Source organism: Netta rufina (assembly GCF_964035555.1).
Source record: "Netta rufina genome assembly, chromosome: 9".
Classification (NCBI taxonomy): Eukaryota; Metazoa; Chordata; class Aves; order Anseriformes; family Anatidae; genus Netta; species Netta rufina.
In genome coordinates this window covers 4,060,178-4,086,248 of record NC_140132.1, presented here as the reverse complement: position 1 = coordinate 4,086,248, position 26,071 = coordinate 4,060,178, and the positions used below count along the sequence as shown (strand labels likewise).

Genomic DNA, 26,071 nt, shown 5'->3' with positions numbered 1-26,071 from the left:
AATCAACAGAACACAATAGGTTCATACTTCAATTTTTCAAGGAGAAAGCATTGACAAGTATCAGATAAGGAAGAAAATTTCTGTACTATTTACAATATTTTTAGAATATCTGGTACTACCAAGCCTTAGAACTAGATTGAGAGTATGACAGTCTCTCTCATAGACTGCTTCTCTTTCCCATACTGGACTTCCCATGAAATTCCTAATCTATTTCACACTAGACTCTCACCTAGTTATTAAAAACTTGACTCTACTGGAATGTGAATGGAATGCAGCTTTCTAATAACACATAAGCTGTTTCCTTTTGTTCTAATAGAACACATTTATTTTAAAAAATACTTCAATCTTTAATATTTTAACTAAAAAGGAGTGACAGGGAAAAAAAAAAAAAAACAAACATAAAAAAGCTTTTCATATATATTTGAAAGAAACAAAGAGGATGGACTCAAAAGAAGTTTCACTGAGGGCACTGCAAACATGAGATTAATACAGTGGACAGTACAGAGAGGAAAGTAAAGTAGATATTGAGAGAACATTGAATTTTTAAATGAAAGTTTTGACTTTCATTTAAAAAGAAGGTGGGAATGTACAGAGAGGCAGTTTTGACATACAGAAAAGGGCTTGAAAGCTAGAATAAGCATTATATATATAATGGAGAGCCACTGAAGGGATTTCATGAGGAAAGATACAGTGCATGAAAGTGCTTTTGTAAAGGCAGGTTTCTGAAAGTGTGTAAAGATGCTGAAATTATAATCTAGAAGAATCCAAAGAAGAAAATTACAAAATAGTCACGCTGAGCAACAGGAACATAAAAGAAAGTAAGAACTGCAAGAAATACTAAAAGAAACATCACAGTTTTCCCACAGGTTATTTTGGCGTATATCCTGTTCTTTGTTTGAACTATACCATCCTATTTATCAACTGTCAAAAATAAATATTGTCACTTACCCCATCAATTTCTTGTGCTGAAAAAACAATCAGCAGCCACCTGATTTAAAAGAAGGAGAAAACTCATTTAAAACTAAACTTCCAATATTCAACATTCACAAACACGTAGCCTCCATGAAGAAAGAAGTGTAGACACATGATTAAGTCCTGTTTGAGGTGATTACTTAAAGGATATAAGAAATATGTGTCATCAAAAAATGGTCAGCATATGCTATATAATTTTATCTTTTTGGATTTGTGATCCTGAGTACAAACAGATAGGGATGTGCAAGAATATGTAAAAGTTCTTTTTCCTCCTGATAACCTATTTCCAGTCTCACAATTAGAAACAGCCAGAGAGAAAGCATTCCAGACAGACTTCTGCAGGTCCAGACACCATGGGTGAAGATGGAGCAGAGATGGGGGTGATTTGCCATCTGCCCCCGAATGCATTAGCTGGTACTGTTTTCTTTTGCTCAGAAACACAGCAAGAGAGAAAGAAGGCAGGGAGCAGAAGTGCACTCAAAATAGTTGCATGTTTCCAGAGCATCTGCTGAGGAAGCCCAGCTCCATCCCAACCACTGCACGTGGTGGATTATGAAGTTGCAATCATGCCTTTTCTGATTTCTAAATGAATAAATAAATAAATAAACATAGGCCAACATTTCTGCAGCAATACAAGAAATAATCATTATTATTAATGATTAATATTAACATCACTATTAATGACAAGTGAATAGGTGCCCACTCTTTACATGGAAACATACATTAGATACAGCTGTAATGTACAGGCTATACTGCGTACTAGGCTACAGGCTACAGTAAAGCCTGTAACAAAATGCTCCAACCCTGCAAATTTAGCAATCTCCCAAAGTCCTATTTAGTTCAACCCAACTTTATTTTTTATGTTATTCATATGACCAGCCCTTTGCAGCATTGACAACTGTGCCAGCAAACCTAGGCTTATCGTTTCAGACTATTAATTGTTCACAGTTCAGACTGCAAATATAAAACCTCTGTATGCACTGATACATACTGACAAATTGAATGCTGACAAATATAATGTATTTTAGCTATTTATGCACATTTACTCTATACACTTTTTAAACTTACATTGTCAGCTACTGTTTTTCAAGTGTGCAGATTTTATGGAAATTAAATGTTCATGAAAATGATTGCTGATGACTGAAGACAAACTCATATTCTGTCTTGCTAAAAGTGAAATAAATGTTTGGTTAAACATGGTGAGGCTGTCCTATGATCAGCTATATAGTAGTAAACAGTGGAATTTTGCATAACACTGCTCTCCACACACAGCTGAGAGAAAGTCTACTGGAATTTAATCAGATTTGGAATATATTTATACATACCAACATTATTACACAGCCCTTTTTTGTACCTAAAGAACTCTGCAGTTCAAAACTTTTCTCTGCTGTTAGGTTTCATTCTCACTAGAATCACTATCACTGCCTCTAGTTAGTCCCCTGACATGGGCCTCTGAAGACCTGAGCTGCAAGAAAGATTAAAGCTCCTTAAAGCACTGTCTTTCAGTATGGTTCACTGTCAAAAGACAGTGAAGATGCCCTATATCTAAGTGTTTCATCTAGTAGATGAAATCACACAACACAACAAGGGAAGAGAGGGTATGACAGAAATTCCTGGGCTTGGTGATGTGCGTTTTTCCTAATGACCTTACATCCATAAGACTTACTGGCAGCATTAAATCTAGCTGGCAGAAACCATAGGAAATACAGGAAATACTCTTAAAATGAACTGGTTCAGTGGGCTTTTTTTAAACCGCATGTGCAGGTGGTATAATAAAGACAGAAATACTATCCAAAATAGAAAGAATGAGTTATTTGTGTGACAAATGAGTTTAAAAGAACCAGTGTGCCACAGCAGTTACTTGGGTTTATTACGAATTTGGGAATATTTGGGTTTGCATTGACTTTCTATGGAAGATATTATAGAAATGGAATTGTTTATCTCACACATTGCTCTTTGTACATTCCTGGTCACACTGACCGTCATCTTCTCCTTAGGATCATTTTCCTCTATAAAGAACTCCTGCCACAGCTAGTACTAGCAAGTATTCTCATCATAGTTTCTAAAAGTTGTCTTCATACCTTTTAATATTTATCCCTCATCTGCAAAATTATTCTGGGACAGGCATTAAGGTTTAGTCATGACTTTTACTTCTACAAATGTGCTCATCATGAGAATGTAGGTGGAAGAACATCTTTTCTGTTAAAAGAGATTCAGAATTATAGTTCCTGTTCTCTACTATTTAAATGGTGTAGTACCCTGTTTAAATGATATGAACTTACAGACAAATAGAAATCATATAAACTATATGCTTATACAATTTAAGACAGACTGCAGATCATTTAACTGGTGATTACTGTTTAATTGATAGCTAAGAATGTATCTCAGTGACTCTAGTTAAAAAAATTTAGTGATCTGTAAAACTCACCAGGCAGCTCTGATAAGCCACTTAATCCGTTCAAACGAATCCTTTGGTAATGCCATTCACATTGATTGATGATCTGCACTTTTTTTTTTTCTTTTTTAAATAAAACAGCAGGTCTTCTGTTTCCTTCTGTTTGTGGATGGTTTACAGACACCATTCCATTCTGTTGTTGTTTTCCCCTCTGAACCTGTTTATATTAAAATATATATCTGAGGTATAATTTTACAAGAGTAATTACTGGAAAACCAAAATTTGTCAGCAATTGAAATACATCACACTGCACAACTTTATAGTGGCACTATTACCCCTATTAAGCAGCATTTTTATCATCTATACAATTATTTCAAGAGGACTATATATGAAATTACAGATAACATGAGAAGAGTACAAGATTTTACTCTAGAAAAGTAGTGTTCACCCACTGTTTGAAATAATGAACAAAGAGCAACTTGCATAATTACTTCTTAAAAAGCTATCATACCTACTGTTTTGGGTAAGAGCATTTAAAAAAGATGACACCTTTCTAGTGTAAAGACCTAATGAACTTTATATATATATATAGTCTAGATATTAATATCAAGACTAGAGTTAACAGTATCTTCTGCAAACTGAGTTGGATTGGTGTGTAGGCATCTATGTGCTTCTGAGCAAAGGAGTATTACTCTGAGTGCAGCATAAGCATTACAGAGTTTCAGGTAAAGAGTTATATCCGCATGCATGGATAGGCAACACTCATAGCAAACATTACCTAGATTTTATAACTTTATTTTTAGACAATTTTTTTCCACAGCTTTTGCCAGGATTTAGGAAACTGGAATAAATTAACTATACCACACATTTGTGACCTCTGACTTGGGTCCAGCAGAATACATGTAGTTTTACCTGAAAATGTGCTGCACCAACTTTTTTGTAAGCTCGAGCTTCACAGATCTAGAAAAATGGCCAAGTCCTGTGCAGACTTCCACATACCCCAAATAAGACAAAAGCTGAAATCCTTTAGAATAAGGTATCTCTGGCAAAGGATTCACAGAGGTTATCTCAAAGTGAAGACTTAGAGGCTTGGCTTTTCCTAGGATAGCACAAGTTTTAGAACCTTTTATTTTTCCATGCAGTAGTCTTCCAAATCTGGGGAGGTTAATTTTGAGAGACTGAACACTGCCTAGAGTAAACAGCCAGGGGTTCACTTCCTATGAAGAAGTCCCCTGAGTAAGCAAAGGCAATCAGCTACTGAGAAGGGAGCAAGGACACGAACCTGCAGCAAACCGGCTGCTCTCTTTCAGCTGTTCAACAAACAGCTATATTTTTTTTGTAAAACAAATGAGTGTGCAGTTCTGGAAACATTACTGTCTTGCTTTCTGTAATTTACTGCAACGGCTTGCTAACTAGAACTAATTTGTGAATAATATTATTAATAATACTCCTATGTGTATGCACAGTATATCCATATCCCACGGTAGAGACTTTGTAAACTACCATGCACTGACTAATGAATGAACAGCCTACAGACAACCAGTCCATGCAGCAAGATCACACTCTACATATACTGTACAGTACTCCCTTCATCTGCCAAGTTCTTAGTCTATTTCTGTGCCCCAGTTTTTCATCTGTATGGAAAGAAGCAAGCAAGGAAGGAAGGATGCACAAACGCTTTGATACCTCACTGATTTTTTTAGATTAGTAATATAAGCAAGACTGTGAGGCATTAAAATCCAACAGGGAGGGACTGCCTCAAATGGAAATTCCAAGCCAGTAATAAAGTGTTAGAGTTCACAGAAATTTGTTCTCGTTGCCTGCTATCCATGTCATTATTTCATTATCCAGACAGCTTCTGAAAACGATGAAGAAATTCAATTAGGTATGCTTGCTTTGTATTAGCACAGAAGCTTTAATTTTCAAATTAAATTCCATTTTGATCAAACCCATTGACATCATTCGAAATCATACTTAAAGCATGAGCAGAAGACTTAACTCTGTTTGCTTTTTCATCATGCCCACCTAAAACCCATCATTTTCTGAACAAGCTTCATGTAGTTCAAAGTGTTTAGCAGCCAGTGGAAGAATATAAGAATTATAAAGTGTTATTTAGGCAGATATAGCCATCTGATCTCATGTTTTACATTTTGAAATAATCACAAAAGTTACTGACATAGAATATTTACCTAACACTTAAAGTGCAGAGAAAGCTCATGCTGTAACATAACCTAGTGTTTAGTCTCTAGACAACAATCGTGAAGGAAGACCATTTCACACTTAGGGACTCTGATGAAGTAAGACCACAGCTCCCTTGTCAGTATTTTCCCATCTTTGCTTTTAGCCTTCTTGATTTATTTTTTGCAAATTGTCACATGGGTTTTCATCATTTGAAAACTGACATAATAGCTTTGAATTATAGCAGTATTTCATTCACTAGGTCCTCTGCATATATTCTTTTCTCCTCATAGTGTTTTTCCTAACTTCTTCTGTTTCATCCAATATTTCTTTGGTCTTGTATTCAAAAGCCCCAATTAAGTATCTTCTCGTTTACTCAGTGAGAGTTATACCATTCATCCTGCATCTGAACTTTCATCATTTCTGACCGTTCTCTTCCGCTGACCCTGCTGTCCCAGAGAACCTCACACCTGTTTTCACTTTTGTGTGGTGCTCTGCTACCTTCTGTCTTACAGCAGTTCTTCTAATGTTGAATTTCAGTAATGGATTTACATGTAGGTGCTTACAATGTACAGATGCCTATGGCTTATAAACTGTAGGCCACATTTTTGTCCTTATTGCAGTATTCCTGCATAACATTCATAGCATGGCTACAGTCAATTGGTTTAGGGAATCTCACAATTGGATGGATTTAGTGATTTTCTCCCTGAGGTATCATTTTCTCTACATTGTCACCATCAATCTGGTTTGAAAACCAGGGATTTTTTTTTTCCTTCTCTTTCTGTACCTGCCAGCTTGCTCTCATCGATATTTGGGATTTTAGAGTAAAGATGATCATGTCTGTCATGATGTACAAGATCTTTGGCACTGAACATGATACTCTGCTCTTCCAGAGACATGTTTTAGCTGTGGGGAAAAGTAGCCTCTATTAACTCGCTTTCACAGCAGATTTCGGAGGGGGCTGACAGTGCACTGTACTGAACGGAGACCCAGCTCTTCCCCTCCCATGCCTGTATGAGCGGCTGTTTTACAAAGCTCTGTGGTTAGCTTTATGCTCATGATAGACTTTAGATTTCTATCTCATGAGTAATCCAGACTAAATTCAGATACATATATTATATTGTTAGTACAGTTAGGCTTCTCCTGTATCGCCTGTAGCGCTCGCCAAACCCCCTAACACAGGATGTCCCGTAGTCAGAACGCCACAACTGAAGTGGGGCTGGCCTGGCCAACGTACCTCCACAGTCTGCCCAGCAGCCTTTCCGGCGAGATGTTACGTCTGTCAGTAATACCGATGCGATTAAGTTCCCGTACTGCCAACACTTCGCAAATCACGTTCCCGTTCAGAAAACCTGCCCGGGGGCTGCCAGCGCTGCAGCGGCCAGCAGGGTGTAATTAGCCACCCGCTGTCCGCCGCCTCATTACCGAGCCCCGCTGCAAGCCGCGCACGGCCGCCAGCTCCCGGTCCCGCTGCACCTCAGCGCTGCCCCCCCGACCCCTCTCGGGCCGCGTCCCCGTCCCCATCCCGGTCCCAGCACGGCCCGGGGCTGCCCCTCCGCTCACCTCAGCTCCCAGGTGGGAGAGCCCCCGGCTCCTCGCTACCCCGTGCCCGACGGCCGGCCGGACAGACGGCGGTGCCCCGGGCAGGGGCCGCGGGGTGTGCGGGGGTGTGGGAGGAGAGGGGTGGCCCCGCCCCGGCCAGCCCTGTCCCCTGTCCCCACCCCGGGGGGCCGGGAGCGCTGTGGAGGGTGCGAGGCGGCAGCCCCGGGGGGCAGAGTCGGAGCGGCCCGAGCCGAGCTCTGCGGGCAGCGCGGGGATGGCCGCCGGGGGCTGTCCCGGCCGCCCGCTGCCGCCTCTGCCCCTGCTGCTGCTGCTGCTGCTGCTGCCGGTGCTGCTCGCCCTGCTGCGGCCGGGCCGCGCCGCGGCGGCTGAGGTGAGTGCAGGGATCGGGAGCGCGCTCGGAGCCGCGAGGAGGGAGCGGGGCCGCCCTCAGGCCTCGCCCGCCTGCCCCAGCCGCGCCGCGCCCTCGGGTGCCGCCGCCCCGTCGGGGCCGGGTGGGCGCCGTCCCCCCCCGGCCGCCTTCCCCCGGGTGCGCTCCTGCCGCGCGGTTGCTTCGCAGCCTGTGAAAGCACCGCGCCGGTCAGCGGTGTGAGGGCACTGGCCACACGCTGCTCCTGCTGTACGGATTGTCTGAAACAACTATTACTAATTAGTAATAACGTGCCTTGTAAAATACTGCGCCTCTTTCATTGTCTCGTTCTGCGTCCAGGAACAGACCAAGCACCTCACCCATCGGGTTCTTCCCTGGCGCTCTGTGACTAACCCGCAGGCACGTCCAGTCGTTTAACAAAACTCTAACTGCTTTATTTGTGAAGGAGTTACGGCACCTCCCGGTTCTTAACTAGAGCAGAGGTACCAGAGCCGTCTGCCGTTCCGGTAAATTACTAATTGTCTGCACAGTTGTTTCAGGCTCTGCGTAGAAAGCCAGACGAGTAACCTGCAATAAGTCCTGCCTCCCTCTTCTTAATTCCATTCCTCCTCTGCGGGTACCCTCATCGCCCTCGTTGCTCCTAGGGCACGGACATCACCGTGCGCTGCTGGGTGGCTGCCCACGGGCACGGGCCGTGCCCCAGGAGCGCCTCCCCCAGCACACACACGCTGTCTCTAGCCTTCTGTCCTGCCTGTGTTGGTCTTGTGCTGTGTTGGTTTTTTAACTACAAGGGAAGGGAAAAAGAGGTGTGTTGACAGGACACCACGTACGTCCCAGTAACGCACTTTCTAGCATGCTCAGTAGGATACTGCAATACTTGACAGTCTTGCAGACTCGGGTACCTCAGTTCATCAGCAGCCTTTTTGCTAAGGGTAAATCATGAAGTTCCAAGGTACCGGTTTGCTAAATTGTTGTCATTACTAGAGCCTTGTGTATGCTTAGGTCTTAAAGACAGGATGTAGGATGGTGAGAAGTGTCTGCATTTCTACGAGATTTCTACTGAAATCTTGCTGTTTAAGCAGAGCTTGAATGCAAGGTAGCGATTCAGTGGTTCTCTGAAAGTTCAGATTTCAAATGTTGTCTGAGATTACTTTAAACTGGATTTACAACAGATAACTGAGGTCAGTTTAAGATTCAGGTGTCAGTTTCTGCTCTTCTGCTATATTCTGCAGAAAAAAAAATCTATTCTAAGGAAGTTTTCTAGATGATGGAGGAAATTAGAACTCTAAAACCAGAAGTTTAATTTGACATCCTAATTAGTGGTTAATGTTAACTGGCATGAAGTGATTCATTATAATAACTGACTGAATAAGTCAGTGCATCTTAGCTGGACTGTCCATTGCAAGGAAATAGTCATTGTTTATGTTTTAAAATCATGCTACATTTCATATGAAAATTAATTGATATTTGACCAGCTGTATGAATAAGTTAGAAGATGTTTCAATATAGAAAAGTTTTTAATTTGTTTCTTAATCACTCAATAAGCAGTTTATTCCCAAAGACAAGAAATAAAACTATTAATTTTTGCCTGCTGCTGTTTGATATAGCAAGTTTTGGTCCTCACAGCCCTGCACTGTCGTGACTTCCCTGTCCTTAGGAGCCTGAACTTTCTGGCACATGCTAGGGAGTATTATTATCTGCATTCCTGGCCACTGGCATGCTCTAATCACATCTTCTGAAAACTCAGCAGAAGTAGCATCTTCCCATGTCAAAGGCTTTTCAGCTTGCTTGATGTATTCCTTCACTCCGAATATTGATGTTATAATCCTTTGGATTTTTCCACTGTTCATTTAAATACCTTAGAATAATACAAAATTATATATATATATATATATATATATATATATATATATATATATATATATATATATATATAATTTTTTTTCCCACAGGGAATGAAGTCTTTCTCATTCCTCACATATATATATATGTATGTGGTTGGGTTTTTTTTCCTCTCAGAAAAAAAAAAAAAATTTGCTTTCCTTTTCATTCACTTTAACAGCATCTGGAGCTGCTACTATCTTGATGTGCCCATACAAGCCAATTCTGAAAGTGTCATGACTTTAATATCATTCATGCTTTTCTTTTCTGGTTTACAGTGATGTATGTCTTAAAATCAAATGTAAACCTAAAAAAGCTTCCTGAAGTTTGTTGTATCAAGTGACAATAATACGAAAAAGACATGGGTCAGTTTATCAGTAACTGCTTCTTAGTAGCATTGATCACTTTTATGGTAGCATCATGTTGACGTGTTCAGGATTAAAAAGGCTTCTACTTGAGCGAGATTACTTAATTGCAAGTTATTTGTTCATCGCCTCACATTACTGCTAGTGCTGGATTTTCATTGTAATACAACTACAATATTGTATTAGCTCACAGGATAAAGTCAAATACTCTGTATCCTGTATTTGCATCAATCATTACTCCGCATTTTTTCATCATGTCAAAGGAGGGGAGTTAAAATACAAAAAATACAAAAACAATGACTACAAAACTAGAGAAGATCTTTTTTTCCATCCTCTCTCTTGCTTATGTTTACTGGCTATGACTAGATGCAAGTGTTCACTTTCCACAATTTTTTTTTTTTTTTATTTTTTTATCAGGAATTTTAAAATTCACGGGGAAATACTTGTAAGCTAGTCTCTTCTTTATGGAACACTGATATTTTTCCCTAATTATATACAAACCATATTTCTGTCACATAGATCATAGCACATGGCTCTGGAAGGGAACAGCACAGTGTTCTAGCTTAGCCATGAGCACCTCCAGGTCTGGTAAGAATGGGATGCAGGCTAACTGGCTTTGTGGATCTAGGAATCAAAATGCTGGAGGGACCAATTAGTGGTACAGTGAGAATGTACGGCCTTCTCTGCCGGCCTTTGGAAGCACCAGGCTCCGTCCCATGAGGCAACTGAGAAGGGACGATGTGCACCTGAACATACAAAAGAGTTCACTGAGCATGATAGAAGGAATTCTTTGTGAAGTGCTCTCTTTGATTTGGTTAATATGATCCCAAGTCTGAAGTCAGTGGGGGTGTTACTCTGATAATTGACCCCAATTTATACATGACTGTTCTGATCCTGATTGCCTCTGCAATTAGTTGCAGCCATCATTTCCATAAACAGGCCAATGTCAGAGCACTGCAGAAGGATGTTTTTCCCACTGAGCCTTGATCAGAGTTACTATGAATTAGTGGAATTGCCCTAATGGTGGTGCATCACACAACTGATGGAATTCAGCTCTCTTACACCGTGTGGAAGCTTGCTCTGGTGGCCCAGAAATGTGAAGTGCTCTGTTTCGAGCTGCAGGCCGCAGCACACAGCTGAAACCTCCTTGGGTGATCTTCATAAAATGCCTGTGAAAACTGAACTGGTAACACTTAATGTGTTGCATTTTTTTCTAACAAATCTGCAAAGTAAATATATTTTCAGCCAACACTATATAATTCAAGTTATATTGCTGACTGAATAATATTAAAATGATCAAACTAGGCTGGCAGACATTGGTTCTTTCTTCATTGCTTTGCATTTCATATAGAAATAACACCATTTTATTCTGAGATCTGTGCAAGCACTCTCTTCTGCAGTACCTAGCGCTAGTTTATCATAACATGTCTTTGAAACAAAATACTTTGCTATTAAGTGCAACTAGTATGGGATGTCCGGTCATCTATTTTACTGTCACATTCTCACCCCGCTGCCTAACACAGTAATACTAGAAGGCTCAGTATTCTGGCATGAGTTACAGAAGCTTAGGAGGACAGTGAAATACAAAAAGGCTTTTTTCTTAACTGTTTACAGTCTCAATCTCTCTTGCTCACTGAAGTTCTATTTTGTCACACAGTCTATTTCTAGTTTTGTTTTCATTCTTTGTCTTGTTTTTTAACTTAGAAGTCTTGTGATAGGATACAAGTCTCACAGGTTTACAGGTTTTCCATTTGGCCTGGTTCAGTGAAGGCTTTGCAATTGGGACTTGAAGCTGCATTTTCCCATTTGTGGAGAAAACTGCAAGAAAAAACAACCTTTTTGTTGTTGTTGTTTTGCTTTTTTTAAAATCTGTAAAATCACAAAGCCTTTCCAAAAAGCAAAAACCAAAGCATATCCAGTAGGCTTACTCTGAGCAAGCTACTGTTGCTTTCATTTCTATTTGCACCACTTACCAGAAGATGCACACCAGGAATTTTATGAATATACAAATATACAGGCCTGAGGAGACAACAATTATAATGAATACCATTCCCACACTCAACAGCTGGGAAGAAATGCTGTGATCTAATGCTAATCATACTATGGTAGGATGGCAAAAATTCACTAGTTAAATTATATGTGTTCTGTGCTATTGGGTTGCTCTTTTAAGATGCCTTCCTCTTAGGAAGGAAGAGCACGGATGAATAAGCTGCTTAAACACCCTTAAGTTTGCTACACAAAAAAATTCTGTGGCCTGAATTGCCTAATCTTTTTTTCCCTGTGGATAGGAAGAATATTTATTTGTGTTGTCCCAATGTCATGCTCAAGGTCAGGAGAAAAAAAAAAAGAAAAAAGAAAACACAGAGATAGTGTTTATGGGACTGCCCTTGGAGATTGAACCAGTTTGAATGTATCGTGAACATTTAGGTCCAGTTTCTGATAGCCCTCATCACAGCATCTTCCACCCCAGTGAGATAGCTTGTAAAGTAGGGCAGTGGTCACTGCATCAAAAACTCCTGGGTTCCAGCAGAAGAAAGCAAGCCATCATTCCCTCTGCTTAAAGAGGGCATAATTCTGTATCTTAAAAAATAACAGATTCAATTTAATTTCAACTGATTGTTTTCCAAAACTGCCCACAACGTGCCAGGTTTAGTTACATAGACACAGTAATTTTAGGCAGCTTCAACACAGGCCAAGGTGGTTGTCACTGAGCTCACAAATTTCAGTTGGGGAAAACTCAGGGGTGTTTTTCTTCTAAATGACAACATTTTACTTGTTTTATCCAAACATACGGATGACAACATGCAGGCACAATGAAGATTGCTAAGCCCTACTGTTCTCACACTCCCTAATTCTTTACCATTGGTGAGTTGGAGAGGAGAAGGGAGTAGCACCGTGCAATTAATTGCACTGTATCTGCCTGGACAAGAATGCGGCTGGCACTGTGGAAGTTGGACGTGGAGCTATGAGGAAGATGGCAGAGCGGTATGCTTTCATCACCACAGTATAAACAGCAATGCTGCAGGAGCTTCTTGGAACTTGCACACAGCTGGGTTCGTTCACAGCAGAAGGGGATACACTGTTTAGCTACGTGTCCTACAGAAGGAGAATTGCAGAGTGTTTTAAGTCTTTTTTTTTTCAAGTGCATAATACACCTCATTTGAACAGAGGCTGCGAGAGATACCAAAAGTTTTATGAAAATTTTGTTTCTGTTTTGCACTGTTCTGTGTCAGGTTTTTGTTCTTGGTTTGTTTCTTGTAACAAATGTGAATACTACTAATGAAGAGACTTGACTAACAACAAAATTGTCATCAAGCGAAGTTCTTATGCAATATTTTTTTAATTTAAAAACTGATCAGGATTTCAAAACTGTTTAAATTTATGAAGTGAAAAGAGTTTCTGTACCCATGTACCTGTGACACAGTGGAAGGCTGTAACTGTTCATCTACAGCAGCTTCTCCTATTTGTCCATATCAGTCATTTCCCATTGATTTTTTGTTGATTTGCAAATGCAGTTATAAATACATCTTCCTATTACATTAAAAACAATCCTTTTCAAAGTGACTCTAGGCTTTAAATTAAGGACAGAAAGCAAGGAAGTTCTTATCAAATACAGATAGGCATATGTTGTATGTTCACATTGATTGCAAATTGTGTATTTGTTAATTAGACACAAAATACTGCTGCTGTGAAAGGTTCTGAAGATTTTTTCCAAAGATCATAAATGCTTAGGACTTCTCTTCCATGCCTCATGCTGAAAGCAGCACATATCCAGTAATATAAGGGCCATGTTACCAGGGAGGGGTAGTGATTCAGTAGCTATTCCCTGAGCAAGGTTCCCATTACACGTGTTTAATGGAGCTTATTCAACAACAACCGTGGCTGGAGCATTACAGTTGTCTTCCACAGCCTCTGAGATCAGTTCTCCCTGCATAAGACATTGACTGAGTTATTTATTAGTTAAAATTGCAGGTGTGTTTCTGGTAATGGAAAGTAAAAATGAAATAATTTGTGTCAGGTGCAAGGTATGCATCTGCTAGGCAAAACGCTGTGAATTCTGATAGCATTCGTTGCTGTTAACAGGAGTCTTCTAAGGTAGGAATGTCTGGCTGCCTTCCAGTTCACAAGTGACTACACAATGTTTCAGGGTTTGGGAACTGACATATTTTCCTTCATCTCATCATCTCCTATTTCTGCTCTATGTTGTCTATACTTATTGAAGGCTTAATAATTCAGTTTTGTTGTACTGGTCCAGCAATCACTAAAAAAACATGAAGTTCTTCATAGTCTTTGATAATTTTAATGAATTCATGTTTGATGCTTAGAATGCATGAAAAACTTTTAGTATACAGATTGTGATTGTGAGAGTGGTATTTTGTTATGATAGCAATGTTTTGGAGTGAGGGAGCTTCATTCTCCAGTACCTTGTACACTACATGGTGGCTTGCAGTTGTGCAACAAGAGGAAAATGCTGCCAAGGTCACGTATTTACTGAGTCTAGGTGGAATTACTAACAGTACTCGTCTAGCTAAGTATCCTAATGCAAGTGCATCTTAGACTCAGAAAAAAAGGTTTTCTTTATATAACTTTTTCCACACTAGGAACTTTTTTCAGGGGATACAAAGATGGTGAAGGGCCTAGAGGGGATGATGTGTGAGGAGCGGCTGAGAGCACTGGGCCTGTTCAGCCTGGCGGGGAGGAGGCTGAGTGGAGACCTCATCACGGTCTACAGCTTCCCTCGAGGGGGAGTGGAGGGGCAGGTGCCGATCTATTCTCTTTAGTGACCAGCGATAGGACCCGAGGGAATGGTGTCAGGCTGCGGCAGGGGAGGTTCAGGCTGGACATCAGGAAGAGGTTCTTCACCGAGAGGGTGGTCGTACACTGGGACAGGCTCCTCAGGGATGTAGTCACAGCACCAAGCCTGTCTGAGTTTAAGAAGCGCATATAGTGTGCTCTTAGTTACATAGTTTGAATTTTGGAGTTGACCTGTGTGGTGCCAGGAGTTGGACTCGATGATCCTTATGGTCCCTTCCAACTCGGTACATTCTATGATTAACTTTTTTCATGGTGGCCTGCAGCTCCCTCACGAGGGGAGCAGGGGGGCAGGTGCTGAGCTCTGTTCTCTGGGGACAGCGACAGGACCCGAGGGAACGGCATGGAGCTGGGACAGGGGAGGGTCAGGCTGGGGGTTAGGGAAAGGTTCTGCACCCAGAGGTGGTCGGGCACTGAACTGGCTCTTCAGGGCAGTGGTCGCAGCACTGAGCTGCTGGAGTTCAGGGAGCATTTGGGGAGTGCTCTCAGACACGTGGCCTGGTTTTGGGGTGGTCCTGTGTGGAGTCAGGGGTTGGACTCGATGGTCCTTGTGGGTCCCTTCCAACTCAGGACATTCTACGGTGCTATGATAATATTTTAAACCCATTTTTATTAGATGCAATAGAAAACACGTAGCAGAGAACATTAGAGAAATGGGTCTTCTGTAGTTTCAAACAGTATATGAACATTTGCTCTTTACAGATACCTTAAAGGAGGCTGTAGTGAGGTGGGGGTTGGTCTGTTCTCCCACGTGCCTGGTGACAAGACGAGGGGGAATGGGCTTAAGTTGCTCCAGGGGAGTTTTAGGTTGGATGTTAGGACGAACTTCTTTACCGAAAGGGTTGTGAGGCATTGGAACAGGCTGCCCAGGGAAGTGGTGGAGTCACCATCCCTGGAAGTCTTCAAAAGACATTTAGATGTAGAGCTTAGGGATATGGTTTAGTGGGGACTGTTAGCGTTAGGTCAGAGGTTGGACTCGATGATCTTGAGGTCTCTTCCAACCTAGAAATTCTGTGATTCTGTGATCAGCTATTTGAGCAATATTATTCTGGTCTGAGCTGTGGTTTGTAGATGCAGCTGGAATGTGTGAAGTGATTGCTTTGCACTGAGACAGCTCAGGAAGAATTCAGAAATCTCCGTGTGTCAGCAGCCCTGAAAATTCATAGACAAGGTTCTTAAAGGAATTTGCTCACTGATACATCATTTTTAATAAGTATTGGAATTTAAGAGAAATTACAGAAAATGGGAAATTAGCCAAAAATTTATTGCTACTTAAAAAGGACTGTTGTCATGACATGCATAATTTTAGGCTGCTCAGGATACCATTACTGAGCAGAAAGGTGGGGGGAAAGAAGTGTTACCACAGAAAAGTAGATCTTGTCTAACAAAAGTTGTCTCATGTTTTAGTGGAGTTCTACTTCAGTGATCTTTGAAGTTAGAAGATAAAGACCTAATTACAGGATGGGTGAGATGCCAATAAAAATGAACTTTAAATGAAAAATCAGACTTGCATTTTTAATAATGAGCCAGATCAGCGTCCAGAACCAGCAGTGCAGGCAAGTGACAGCTTCAGCACTCACTTGAGAGAAGACACCTGGGTTATTTTTACTGCCTGCTGTAATTAATGAATATCACTTGCACTGCTCTTAATTCATGTTAAAATTCCTCATGTTGCACAGTCATCTTTCATTTATGTTAACCAGGACTTACCCCTGGAATCAGTGGTATTCACCCATGAAATTAAAGACCAATCAGGCCAAATGTGTGAATTTAAGCACTGACTCAACCAGGTTACTTTGTTCCTACAGCACACATTTAATTTCAGCTCACCTTTCATCTGAATGTCTTTGTTACTCAGCCTGGGTGGTTTTGATGTAGGCTTCATCTGAAACCTGCTTAAGGAATACGATACCTGATCTTTGCTGTCCTTGTGCAGGTTTATTTGTTTGTGCCTTTTAATATATAAATAATGTATTTTCAAATTGTAACTGACCATTATGGCTGACCTACTATACTCTTCTCCAGATCTAGAAAAATAAGCAAATGCTCTGTCTCCTCTGTCATCATAGATGTCTTTATGGACTGACGTGTGGAGAAATACTGGCACATCCTCCTCTCTGGCTCCTTTTGTATGTTCCTCTTCTTCTTGCCCTTAACTGTACTACCCTCCAAATGTGAGTGACAGAACTCAAAGCCTGTGCTTTTGGTAGAAATGCCTATTGTTTGCTTTTTTTTTTCCTTGCATTGATGCTTTGTGATCTCCTTTGAGGCATTAGGGGTTGGTAATATCCCTAAATACATTCCCCGACATCCTCCGTGTAGCTAGGTCTGTGGGCACATTGCCGTGAGCTGGGTGACATTCCCTGATTCTCCACCATGACTGCAGTGCTGGGAGTTGCGGTGCCCTCCTGAACCCACATCGAGCTTTGCTTAGGTGACAATGCAGTCCTAGTATGGTTTTTCTTCCTTCTTTCATTGTTGTTTCTTTGAGGGATTCGGTAAAGGGAGAGGGCTCACTTTTTAAACAGATATTTAAATTAGTCTCTGAACTGGGGGAAGGAAGAGGTCAGAGCCTCACAGAACTCAATCCCATAGTGTGGGAAGGGCACCTCGGCATTACACATACCATTGTAGGGGCCCCATAGTGGAGTCACCCAGTGAATAAAACTGCAGAAGATGTGCTGCTGCAAAATAGGTGCTTCAGTGTACACTGCTGGAATTATTTAAAATGCACGTGCTACTTCACTGCCACTCAAAACTCCTCTGAAAGGAACTCTTCTAGGTTACTCCAAGGAAGTGTTGTGGGTTTTTTTGTTTGTTTTTTTTTTTTTTGATGGTTTTTGTTTTTAATTCTGCTTCATTGGTTAATTTATTTGATTTGTTATCCACACAAGGACTTGGCTTTGTTCATTAGCCTAGATTTTTGGATCAGAAATCTAGTTCCATCTCCCTATCTGGTTATTTGAAATAAAACGAGGTGATTATTAGAAAACTCACAAAGCTGAAAAACACGCAGCCACTTACAGAGCTGTTATTGTGAGTATTTTGAATAATCTGTTAATAGCTAATATTAAATTTCCCTATCTTACAACTTGGCAGTAGACTATTGCTTTATTATCACCCTTTGATAAAGAAGCTGCAGGCATCTTGCAAGGCTGTGGAAACATCCAGGCAGCATCAATAGTGAAAGTGAGCAATGACTTTTTGGTTCAAAGCTCCTTTACAGAAGGCATAGTCTAATCTTATGTAAAAATCATATGCCAAAACATTTAGTGTTATCCAACTAACTGTCTGTGTAATGTAGAATCATCTTTGGTCTTTTCAGTTTAGTTTAAAGTGAGATGCATTCACAAAAAGATCTAAATTGATTTGAAAGCTAACTAATGGCAAATTAAACACATTTGAAGCATTCTGACATCTTGAAGAACAAAGGCTCTCTTTGTTCAAATGGTTTAGTAACCTTCAGTAGTTATGTAGCATCATAAGTTTTTACATGTTCATGCATTTAACTTCACGTTGGATTAATCTGTGATTATTAATTAAAAGTAATATTTTCGTCTGTATCCGTACATACCAGGGCTTCTGCAGATTATACTTACTAGGGAAGAGTCGTCTCCCTTGGTGATTTCTCTACATGTCCTGAAAAATGTGTTTTGCATACAAACACTTTAAAGAATCTGCTTTTTTCTTTTATAGTTAGAAATAAGGCACAACTCCATTAAGGTCTGTAGAATTACAATGGCAAATACTAGCAATGTAGAAGCCTGTGAGTATTTATCAGGAAAGCTCACTCTGCTCACCTTGTGCTCCCAGGTACTCTGAATAAATCCAGAGAATTTGGACCACTTCAAGTATTTTTTCCTACTAATTGGCACCTTTCTTGGGCTGAGGTGGCTACTAAATCTGTAAGCTAAATCTTTGTATTAGCAGTTGAGTTTGCAAAGTAACTGGGTCTCACAGCTCTTGTAGTTAACTTACAATTTTCATATGCAAGCCTTAAAAACATGATAGCTTGAGTAACTCACCAGCAGTAAAGTGTGGTGTCTGCAAGCGAGGACTGCTTTTATCATATTGTGTGATGAACACCTCAACATGAGCAGGTACCCTTTTTATACTGTTTATCAGACATGTACCAAAAATGTGTCAGTAAAATGTACTATTTTGTAGAGAATTATTTGGGATGGAAGGTAATGTTATTGAATAGGAAACAATCCATTCCCAATTTATTTTGAGATGTCTATCACTTTATCCTTTTATGCTGATACTTAAAGGCTTAAGATACCTGTCATATAATTCAATTGGTGAATTTAGAATACCCAGTGGCAAACTTGCAGACCTCACCAAGAAGAAATCACGATAATATTTGTTGTTAATTCTGAGCTCCTGTTTATTCTTGTGCCTCTGGTTATTAAATTATACTGATTAAATTAATATCAAAGATAGCATAGTCACGTCTCTTCTGTTTTACAAGACAACATTGATTTCCAAATTTCTGATGCAGTGCTACTTAAACTCTAGCTGTCAGATCTAGGGAAGAAAGTCTTCTTAAATCTGCTAAAGAATTAAAGTTTGCAACACTAAAAACCTCACCTGAACCATCACATAATTGCCTGTTAATCTGTCCATGGAACACATTGCCACAGAGATTTCTTGGAGGATTTGCTTTTCATGGCTGATGGATTCTGATTTATGCTTTATTTTGTAAATAGCTGTTCACTTGAGGAATATTTCCTGCATCTGTTTTTAAACTACTAGATGGAGTTCTCACCTAAAAGGCAGACCACTTCCACCAGCAATGGTCTAGCCCCCAGAAAACAGCAGATACCTGCAGCATCCTTCCTTCATCCGAAAAGAGGCACCTAAAAAGACGGAATGAGTTGTTCCAAACTAGCTGTCAGGTTCCTGTGTGGAGTCAAGGGAAGGAGATGGACACCATCAACTGTGTAGGAAAGGAAGGCAGATACCTGATACCGGATACCCTGGTTTTGGCTGATAAAGATAGATGAAATCGATCCTAGCTTGTGGGAAGAAAAGATGCTTTTCAATTCTGTAAAATGTTTTACCTGAACATACTGCTACAGAGAGATTCAAATTTAATGACAATCTGACACCATCCTTTTAAAATGTCACGGAGAACATTTTCTCTATCTTTTGCTTTCTGTTTTTTTGAGAACACCACTGGAAAAGTCACAAATTTGGAACAGTGCTGCCGTTGTATTATGAACAGCTGTAGGGGTTAATTAATTCTGTCTTCAGCATCTAAATAGAAATTTCATGCCATACCATATTAAAGGCTTTAATCTTGTAGGAAATATAGTTCCTCCCTCTTCTCTGAGTTTTATGAAACTCTGGAAAATATCATCATAGCCAATGTAGGATATTTGTCCCTTTCCTATTGTCTGGAGCTGTACCATAGTATAAGTAATTGTGATAAACAAATAGACTGAAATGAGAAGTTAAACTGAAGAACAACCTTCTTTGTACAGGGGTACAGTTGAAAAAGTCATTCAGCAATAGCTTCAAAAATAAATGGAAAAAAATGAAATACACAAATGAGAACAATAAATGCACATTACTACGTATCTGTATGGAATGTATTGCTTCAGTAGCCTTAATAATACTTTTGTATGTACAATATTTATGTTAATATTGATGCTTTTTCTCCTCCACTCCACTGAAATAGGACATGAGTGTAGAAAAAAGTCCTTTGCAGAGTTAACCCAGCCTGACTGGGTTGGCTTGGGTATGGAGTGCATGGTAGCTGTAGCAGGATCAGGGCATGGGGGGTTAACATTTCTCATACTCACCAGGGTATCTCAGATGTGGTTTGCAGCCCTTTCTGAGCTCACTGCTAAAACCACTGTTGAGTACATGAGCTAGATAATTTAGTCATGCTTTCTATCCAGTTACACTCTGAACATCCTTGTTGTTATGTTTTTGTTTTGTTTTGTTTTGTTTTGTTTTTACTTAAGTTTATATTAAGTTTTTAAATGAATTATCAGTGTTTACTGCTGTGATCCCGAACTCTTAAATTTCACACATCATACTGAAATTATAACCCTGATGCTGTCAAGCACAGCTTCTTGGCCTTTACCCCAACTTTTAAATGGAAGCAGTGACCTTACCTGTCTCAAAAGACAGCACTGAGGAATAATGAGCTATTTTCTTCTGTTGAGAATGACCATGCTTTGTAAACATTTTTTTAAATTGTACTATCTATAAAATAATTACCTTACTAAAACCATTGGGCTTTCGTTTGCCCTTCACCAAGCAACATGATGGGAAAAATTGTTTTATTATAGAATTTGTCTTTTTGTTTTTCAGAGCTGTGTATGCAAAGGTAAAAGTCCTTGCTTCTGTGATGGCACGAAAGGTAATAAGGTAAGAGCAAATACATTCTTCCTAAGATTATTTTATACTGGGAAATTGTTAATAATTGAGTTGAACTAGCGAGTGAATATTTTGTGTGATGGTATTCTGTCAACAAAGTCTATGGAGAATTGTAAAAGGAATGCATTACCTTACAAAAAAGTCTTTTAAAGTAGCTCTGGACGCACTGTTTAACTAATATTTTTTATTTTTTAATGCAGTAGTTTGTTTATGGTGTTTCATGATGTTTGGATACCAACAGAACAACCACCAAACCATTAGGTACTTTTTACAAACTCCTAACAATTGCTGTCAGTTACCACTATCGGCAGCTCTCCTGTTACAAACTTCGTAGTGGCATCAACAGAGCCATATTCAATGCCTCCCTCTTTCCGTGTTAGGACCTTGCCATCTCCCTCCTACCCCTGGACCCCTGTGCATTTTCTGGTTCCTGGAGGAAAGGTAAAAGCATCGGTATCCAACAGACAATGCATGTCCCGCAGATCAAGACACAGGACAAGATTCTGGGTCCTAATCACAAACACCTTGCCAGGAGCAGGGGAACAGTGTCAAGTCTACCGAAAGCAACAGACCTGCAGCTCTGCCTGTTGCCAGCAGTAGCTTGGCAGAGGCTCAGTGTGGCTTTTAGACAAACCTGAATTACACAAATGCCAAAAATTCTTTCAAACTCTTTCTTGTAGTTGGAAAAACAACCGATTCACAAATGAAAGGGGCATTATTAGAGAAGTCACGGTTGTAGTTCAGGCTAACCATGAACACGGTGATTGCTGTACTAAACCTTTTCAACAGATTTCAGATCTGCATACACCACAGTGTCTATATAGACTGACGGTTATGATTAGTCCCACAGCTTGATGCATCTGGTTGGTAAAGAATTACTTTTGACTTCCCTGCTGTACTTTTATTGCCAAGAAAGTATGTCATGTTGCACCACAGTAAACACTACTAGTCTTGCCTTTAGAAAGCTAAAATGGTGCAGAAAAGTAATCTCAAAGTAAATGTTCTTTACTAAAACATAGTTGAATGTGGTAAAGGAGGATACCTACGTCTTTAAAAAAAAATCTCAGTGCTTGTTTTTCATGTTCTTAGTCGGTTTGACCTTTGTCCTAACCCATACAGATTGACACCAACTGAAAAATAAGAAAAGCATAACTTAAGATGCCCACTAAACGAAAAATATTATTGAGTGAAAACCTGAAACTTGTCATCTTCAGTTCCATGTAAAATCAACTGAGAAATGTATAGGTAATAGTTAATCATTGTTTACACTGATCTAGTTTTTCATGCAGCTGTGGAAAGTAAGGACAATTCATCAGTAAGTTTTCATAACTGTTCGATGTTGAGTAAATCGCCAACCTGAGAATTATCTGATCTTGTAGACCTGTCAAGAAGACACTGTGGGTAAAACTGCCGGTGCTGTGTGGCGATGAGCAAAGCAGTCAGGAGAGTGCGGGGCTGCTCTGCGGCGGAAGGGAGTCCCCCCAGTTGCTGCAGTGAGGGTTAGCAAGCTCAGTAGGAATCAAGGATTTGTGTCGTTCTTCAGTGAGTTAGTTCCACACCCCCTCCAGTGGCACATCTCGGTACAGCATTATTCTTTTTGCCTTTCTTGGCATGGCTCCGGATGAAAAAACTGATTTGTTGTAAAAAGCTATGCCAGTTTATGATACAGATCTCATAGACACTTCATAATGCCTCATCTTGCAGTTGTGTTCAGATGTTCTGGTATTATCTTATGTGTTTATCTATTTTATTTTTAATTCAGAAATTATTTTAAATCTGGTGAGGCTGGGAGATTTTGAGGAGTGAGAATTGGCGGTGGGACAAGCCAAAATATTTTAGCTCCTCAAGATTTCTTTTGGATCCTACCTTGTACATTGACTACTAAGATACCAGCAAGATAACTTCTGCGCGGCAGAATTTCAATTGCTTTTTTTCTGTAACTCTCCTCTGATAAATAGGAAAATTGACTCCAAGAGAATCAATAACCCCATCCTCTCTCTCCTATCTCAAGCCGTCCTGTAAACTGTCTTAAGTGGACAGCTCTTCACTGATGTAACACTGAACATGCTAAACTGCTGCTATTTAAAGAATTAGACACCTTTTCTGTGAGTTTCTTAGGCTTGAAGCACTTTATTTTAACCAGGATAACACTTGCATGTTCATTATATTTAATTAAAAAAAGAAAAAAGAAAAGAAAATGCCCCTCCGACTGTAATATAGTCTCCTTTATTCCATTTGTGTAACTTTAATTTTTTCTGTTTCCTTTATATTGTTTGTTTATTTGAACTCAACCTTGAAATAAATATATATAAAAGTAATTGGGTGGCTTAATCTTTGAGACTCAGAATAATGTTACAATGCTGTGACTTAAAGCAAACTTACTTTTCTTCTATCTGAACAGTTTTGCTATATTTGGCTCCCACTGTTTCTTTCCATGGCTTGCATGAAGAGAGAGAAGTACTGATGATTTGGAACTGACCTTACTGTACAGCAGCAGTTATTAAGTTTGCGAGTTGCAAATTAGGAGTACTGTAGTGGACTTGGATTTGTGTTTCTTGTAGAGGCTAAGCATGGTATAGAATATTAAGAAGAAATATGCATCAGCTGCTTTCTTAAACTTTTCATGCTGCCAATTAACTTCGGTGCTCTGCGAAAACTTGCGCGCTGATGTCTTCTGATACCTTCATAATTAGCTTGTTACTTTAGTGGTACCATGTGGCCTAGGCAGCACACAGGAGAACAGGTCAGTATGAGCAAGGATAATCCATCACAGTATTAAGAGGTACTGAAAATAATAAATGTCTTAAAAGTAAGTTATCAAAAAAAGAATCAAGGATTTTCTCAGGACTTCTTTCTCTTAATGTTTACAGGGTGAAAAAGGCTTCCCTGGTGTCCCAGGTCCACCTGGTCATAGAGGCTTTCCCGGTCCAGAAGGGCCTCCAGGGCCACAGGGGCCAAAGGTATGTTCCCATGGAGGCACGGGGGTAGCAACACTACATCTATGCTTGACTGTGGAAGTGAGGTATGACTGGATAAAGAATTCTGTTTAAATCAAAAAGCAACAACAACAACAACAGAACTCTGTTTCAGAGCCTTCCATTTGGTAAGGGATGTGGTCAACAGCTGCAATGTTCATTTTAGACAAAGTGAAAGTAGTTAATACAAACATGGGCTTTTGCGGTCAGTTGTCGAGGAATGAGTTCTAAAGCACCTGGACTGACCTTCCAGAGGCAAGAAACATGGCTTTAAATAGATTTTAGTAGCATAACCACAATTTTGTCTTAAGTACACTCTGACTTCTGTTGCTAGAAAGAGAGGAAACAAGCTACTTCTGAGACAAATAATTAAAAATAGATTCAAGAAAAGTTGAAGGGAGAGATGGTTTTTAAGATAAATCTTGCTCTGTCTAGGAAATACCATATGTCATAATTACCTGCAGTATGGGGAGAGTGACTTTGGTGAGTTGGGCTTTCCCATATGGCTAAAACTCAGGCAGAATATGAATTTTCAGTAACTCCTGAATGAGCAGGAAAAAAAAATAAAGTATTGCTCATAAAAAAAAAAAAAAAAGAAATCATTTATATTTGTCTTGAGGAGCAGCATTCCTGCTGTCGTTAATAAAATGACTCTTTGATGAATAAACTCTCTGTAAGTATGGTCTAAACTCAGCTACAACATAAATCAGGAAAAAGGAGTGACAGTAGTGCCACAGTCACATTATTATCTAGGACCTGCACTAATGTGACTCCAGCCTTTATCCACACCTTTAAATAAATGTTTCTTTGCAGTTTTAATTAGTTTAGGTGTTGCTGTACTATTTTCTCCTGTCTCATTATTACAATATTTCTTTAAACTGATACTCACTGTGGATCTCATACATGTTTGTTGAGGTGTTTATGTAAGCTCATTGAAAAGTGTTCAGTAGAGCATTTCCTCTGTTATAACGGATAATGATTTCTGCAAGAATGGGGAAAAGTAAGAATAATTTACCTAGCAAGGACATCGCTGTTAGCTTGAATATCTTATGTTGCAGTTTATTCCAGTTAGCTTTCCCTATTGCAATTATCTGATGCATTATCTTATGCGTTATTAGCAACTGTCACCCAGGATTTAAGGAGCTGTGTATTTCTGTACATTCCCCATTTCATTTCTGGGCAAAACAAAAGTTGTTTCTTATTCTCAGTAAAGCTCTAAGTGTCTTGAAATAATTCTAGCAGATTCTGTCTAGACAGTGCTGTGGCGTGTTCAGCTGTCATCCGTTCAGCCCTGCTCTCCCATCCTGCTTAGCTCCCTGTCAGCCTGCTCCTGGGTTTCCTTTCCAAGTAAAACAATGCAGAGTAGAGTGGTGCCTGTATGTATCTGATTGTTACATGGACATCACTCATGCTTGAGAGCTGAAAAACTCTCCAGAATACTGATGAGAGGCTTCCAGCTATTTCCTCATGGAGAAACCATTTCAGGTCTCACAGTTTGAACAGACCCATAGCAACTGCTTTCTTAACGTACCCTGAATGTTATTTTTTAACCTCTGATGAGATTTATCCCCTGTAAACACTGAAAGGGAGGGCAAGATGTCAAGATTTATACAAGTTGGATTAAAAGCTTGTTTCTTTTAGTGTCTGTAATGGACAAATCTGGTATTTATTCATATAGTTTTGTGTGCGTATGTTGGTACTGATATTTAAAAATGTTGCATGTCCTGTTGATATATATATGTGTTTTCTCAATTATATTGCAATGTGCTGTTGTCTATCTCTGGTCCAGGGTTCACCAGGACTTACGGGCTTAGTTGGACCCAAAGGTATACGGGTAAGTATTTTTGTTTTAAAGAAGCTTTTATGTATTAAATACTCTGTTTAAAGCTAATAATAGTTCAATCAGTAGTTCGATAGTTCAATCAGCAATTTGTGAATAATAAAACATTACAGATGATTTTAAAATATTTTTAAAATCATGACATGGAGTATGTACACACGCTGTCTATATTTTAGAATTTTACCTTTTTTGCTACAGCTTCTGCACAAGTTTAATGTTGTATGTATTTAGTATTAGGATATGCGATGAAGAAGTCAGACTTGAATTCCACAAAGAGTTGATTTTGAGTTTCTCTTGGCAGGGGAAACCTGCCTGTTTTAACAGTTCATAAGC

At 39.7% G+C, this 26,071-nt stretch overlaps 2 protein-coding genes across 2 annotated transcripts in view; one reads left to right on the top strand and one right to left on the bottom strand.

Annotated features, from left to right (window-relative positions):
• COL4A4 (collagen type IV alpha 4 chain) overlaps positions 1 to 3,456 on the bottom strand; it is a gene marked incomplete at both ends in the record, with an annotated part of 64,450 nt that extends 60,994 nt beyond the window's left edge. The window contains 2 exons of the mRNA XM_084292227.1: positions 949 to 988; positions 3,401 to 3,456. Coding sequence (XP_084148353.1) covers positions 949 to 988; positions 3,401 to 3,456 — 96 coding nt within the window. The remainder of the gene's footprint in view (positions 1 to 948; positions 989 to 3,400) is intronic.
• A 3,359-nt stretch (positions 3,457 to 6,815) lies between these two features.
• Positions 6,816 to 26,071, top strand: part of COL4A3 (collagen type IV alpha 3 chain) — a gene marked incomplete at both ends in the record, with an annotated part of 61,008 nt that continues 41,752 nt past the window's right edge. Inside the window, 5 exons of the mRNA XM_084292102.1 lie at positions 6,816 to 6,936; positions 7,027 to 7,478; positions 20,858 to 20,914; positions 23,794 to 23,883; positions 25,688 to 25,732. Coding sequence (XP_084148228.1) covers positions 6,816 to 6,936; positions 7,027 to 7,478; positions 20,858 to 20,914; positions 23,794 to 23,883; positions 25,688 to 25,732 — 765 coding nt within the window. The remainder of the gene's footprint in view (positions 6,937 to 7,026; positions 7,479 to 20,857; positions 20,915 to 23,793; positions 23,884 to 25,687; positions 25,733 to 26,071) is intronic.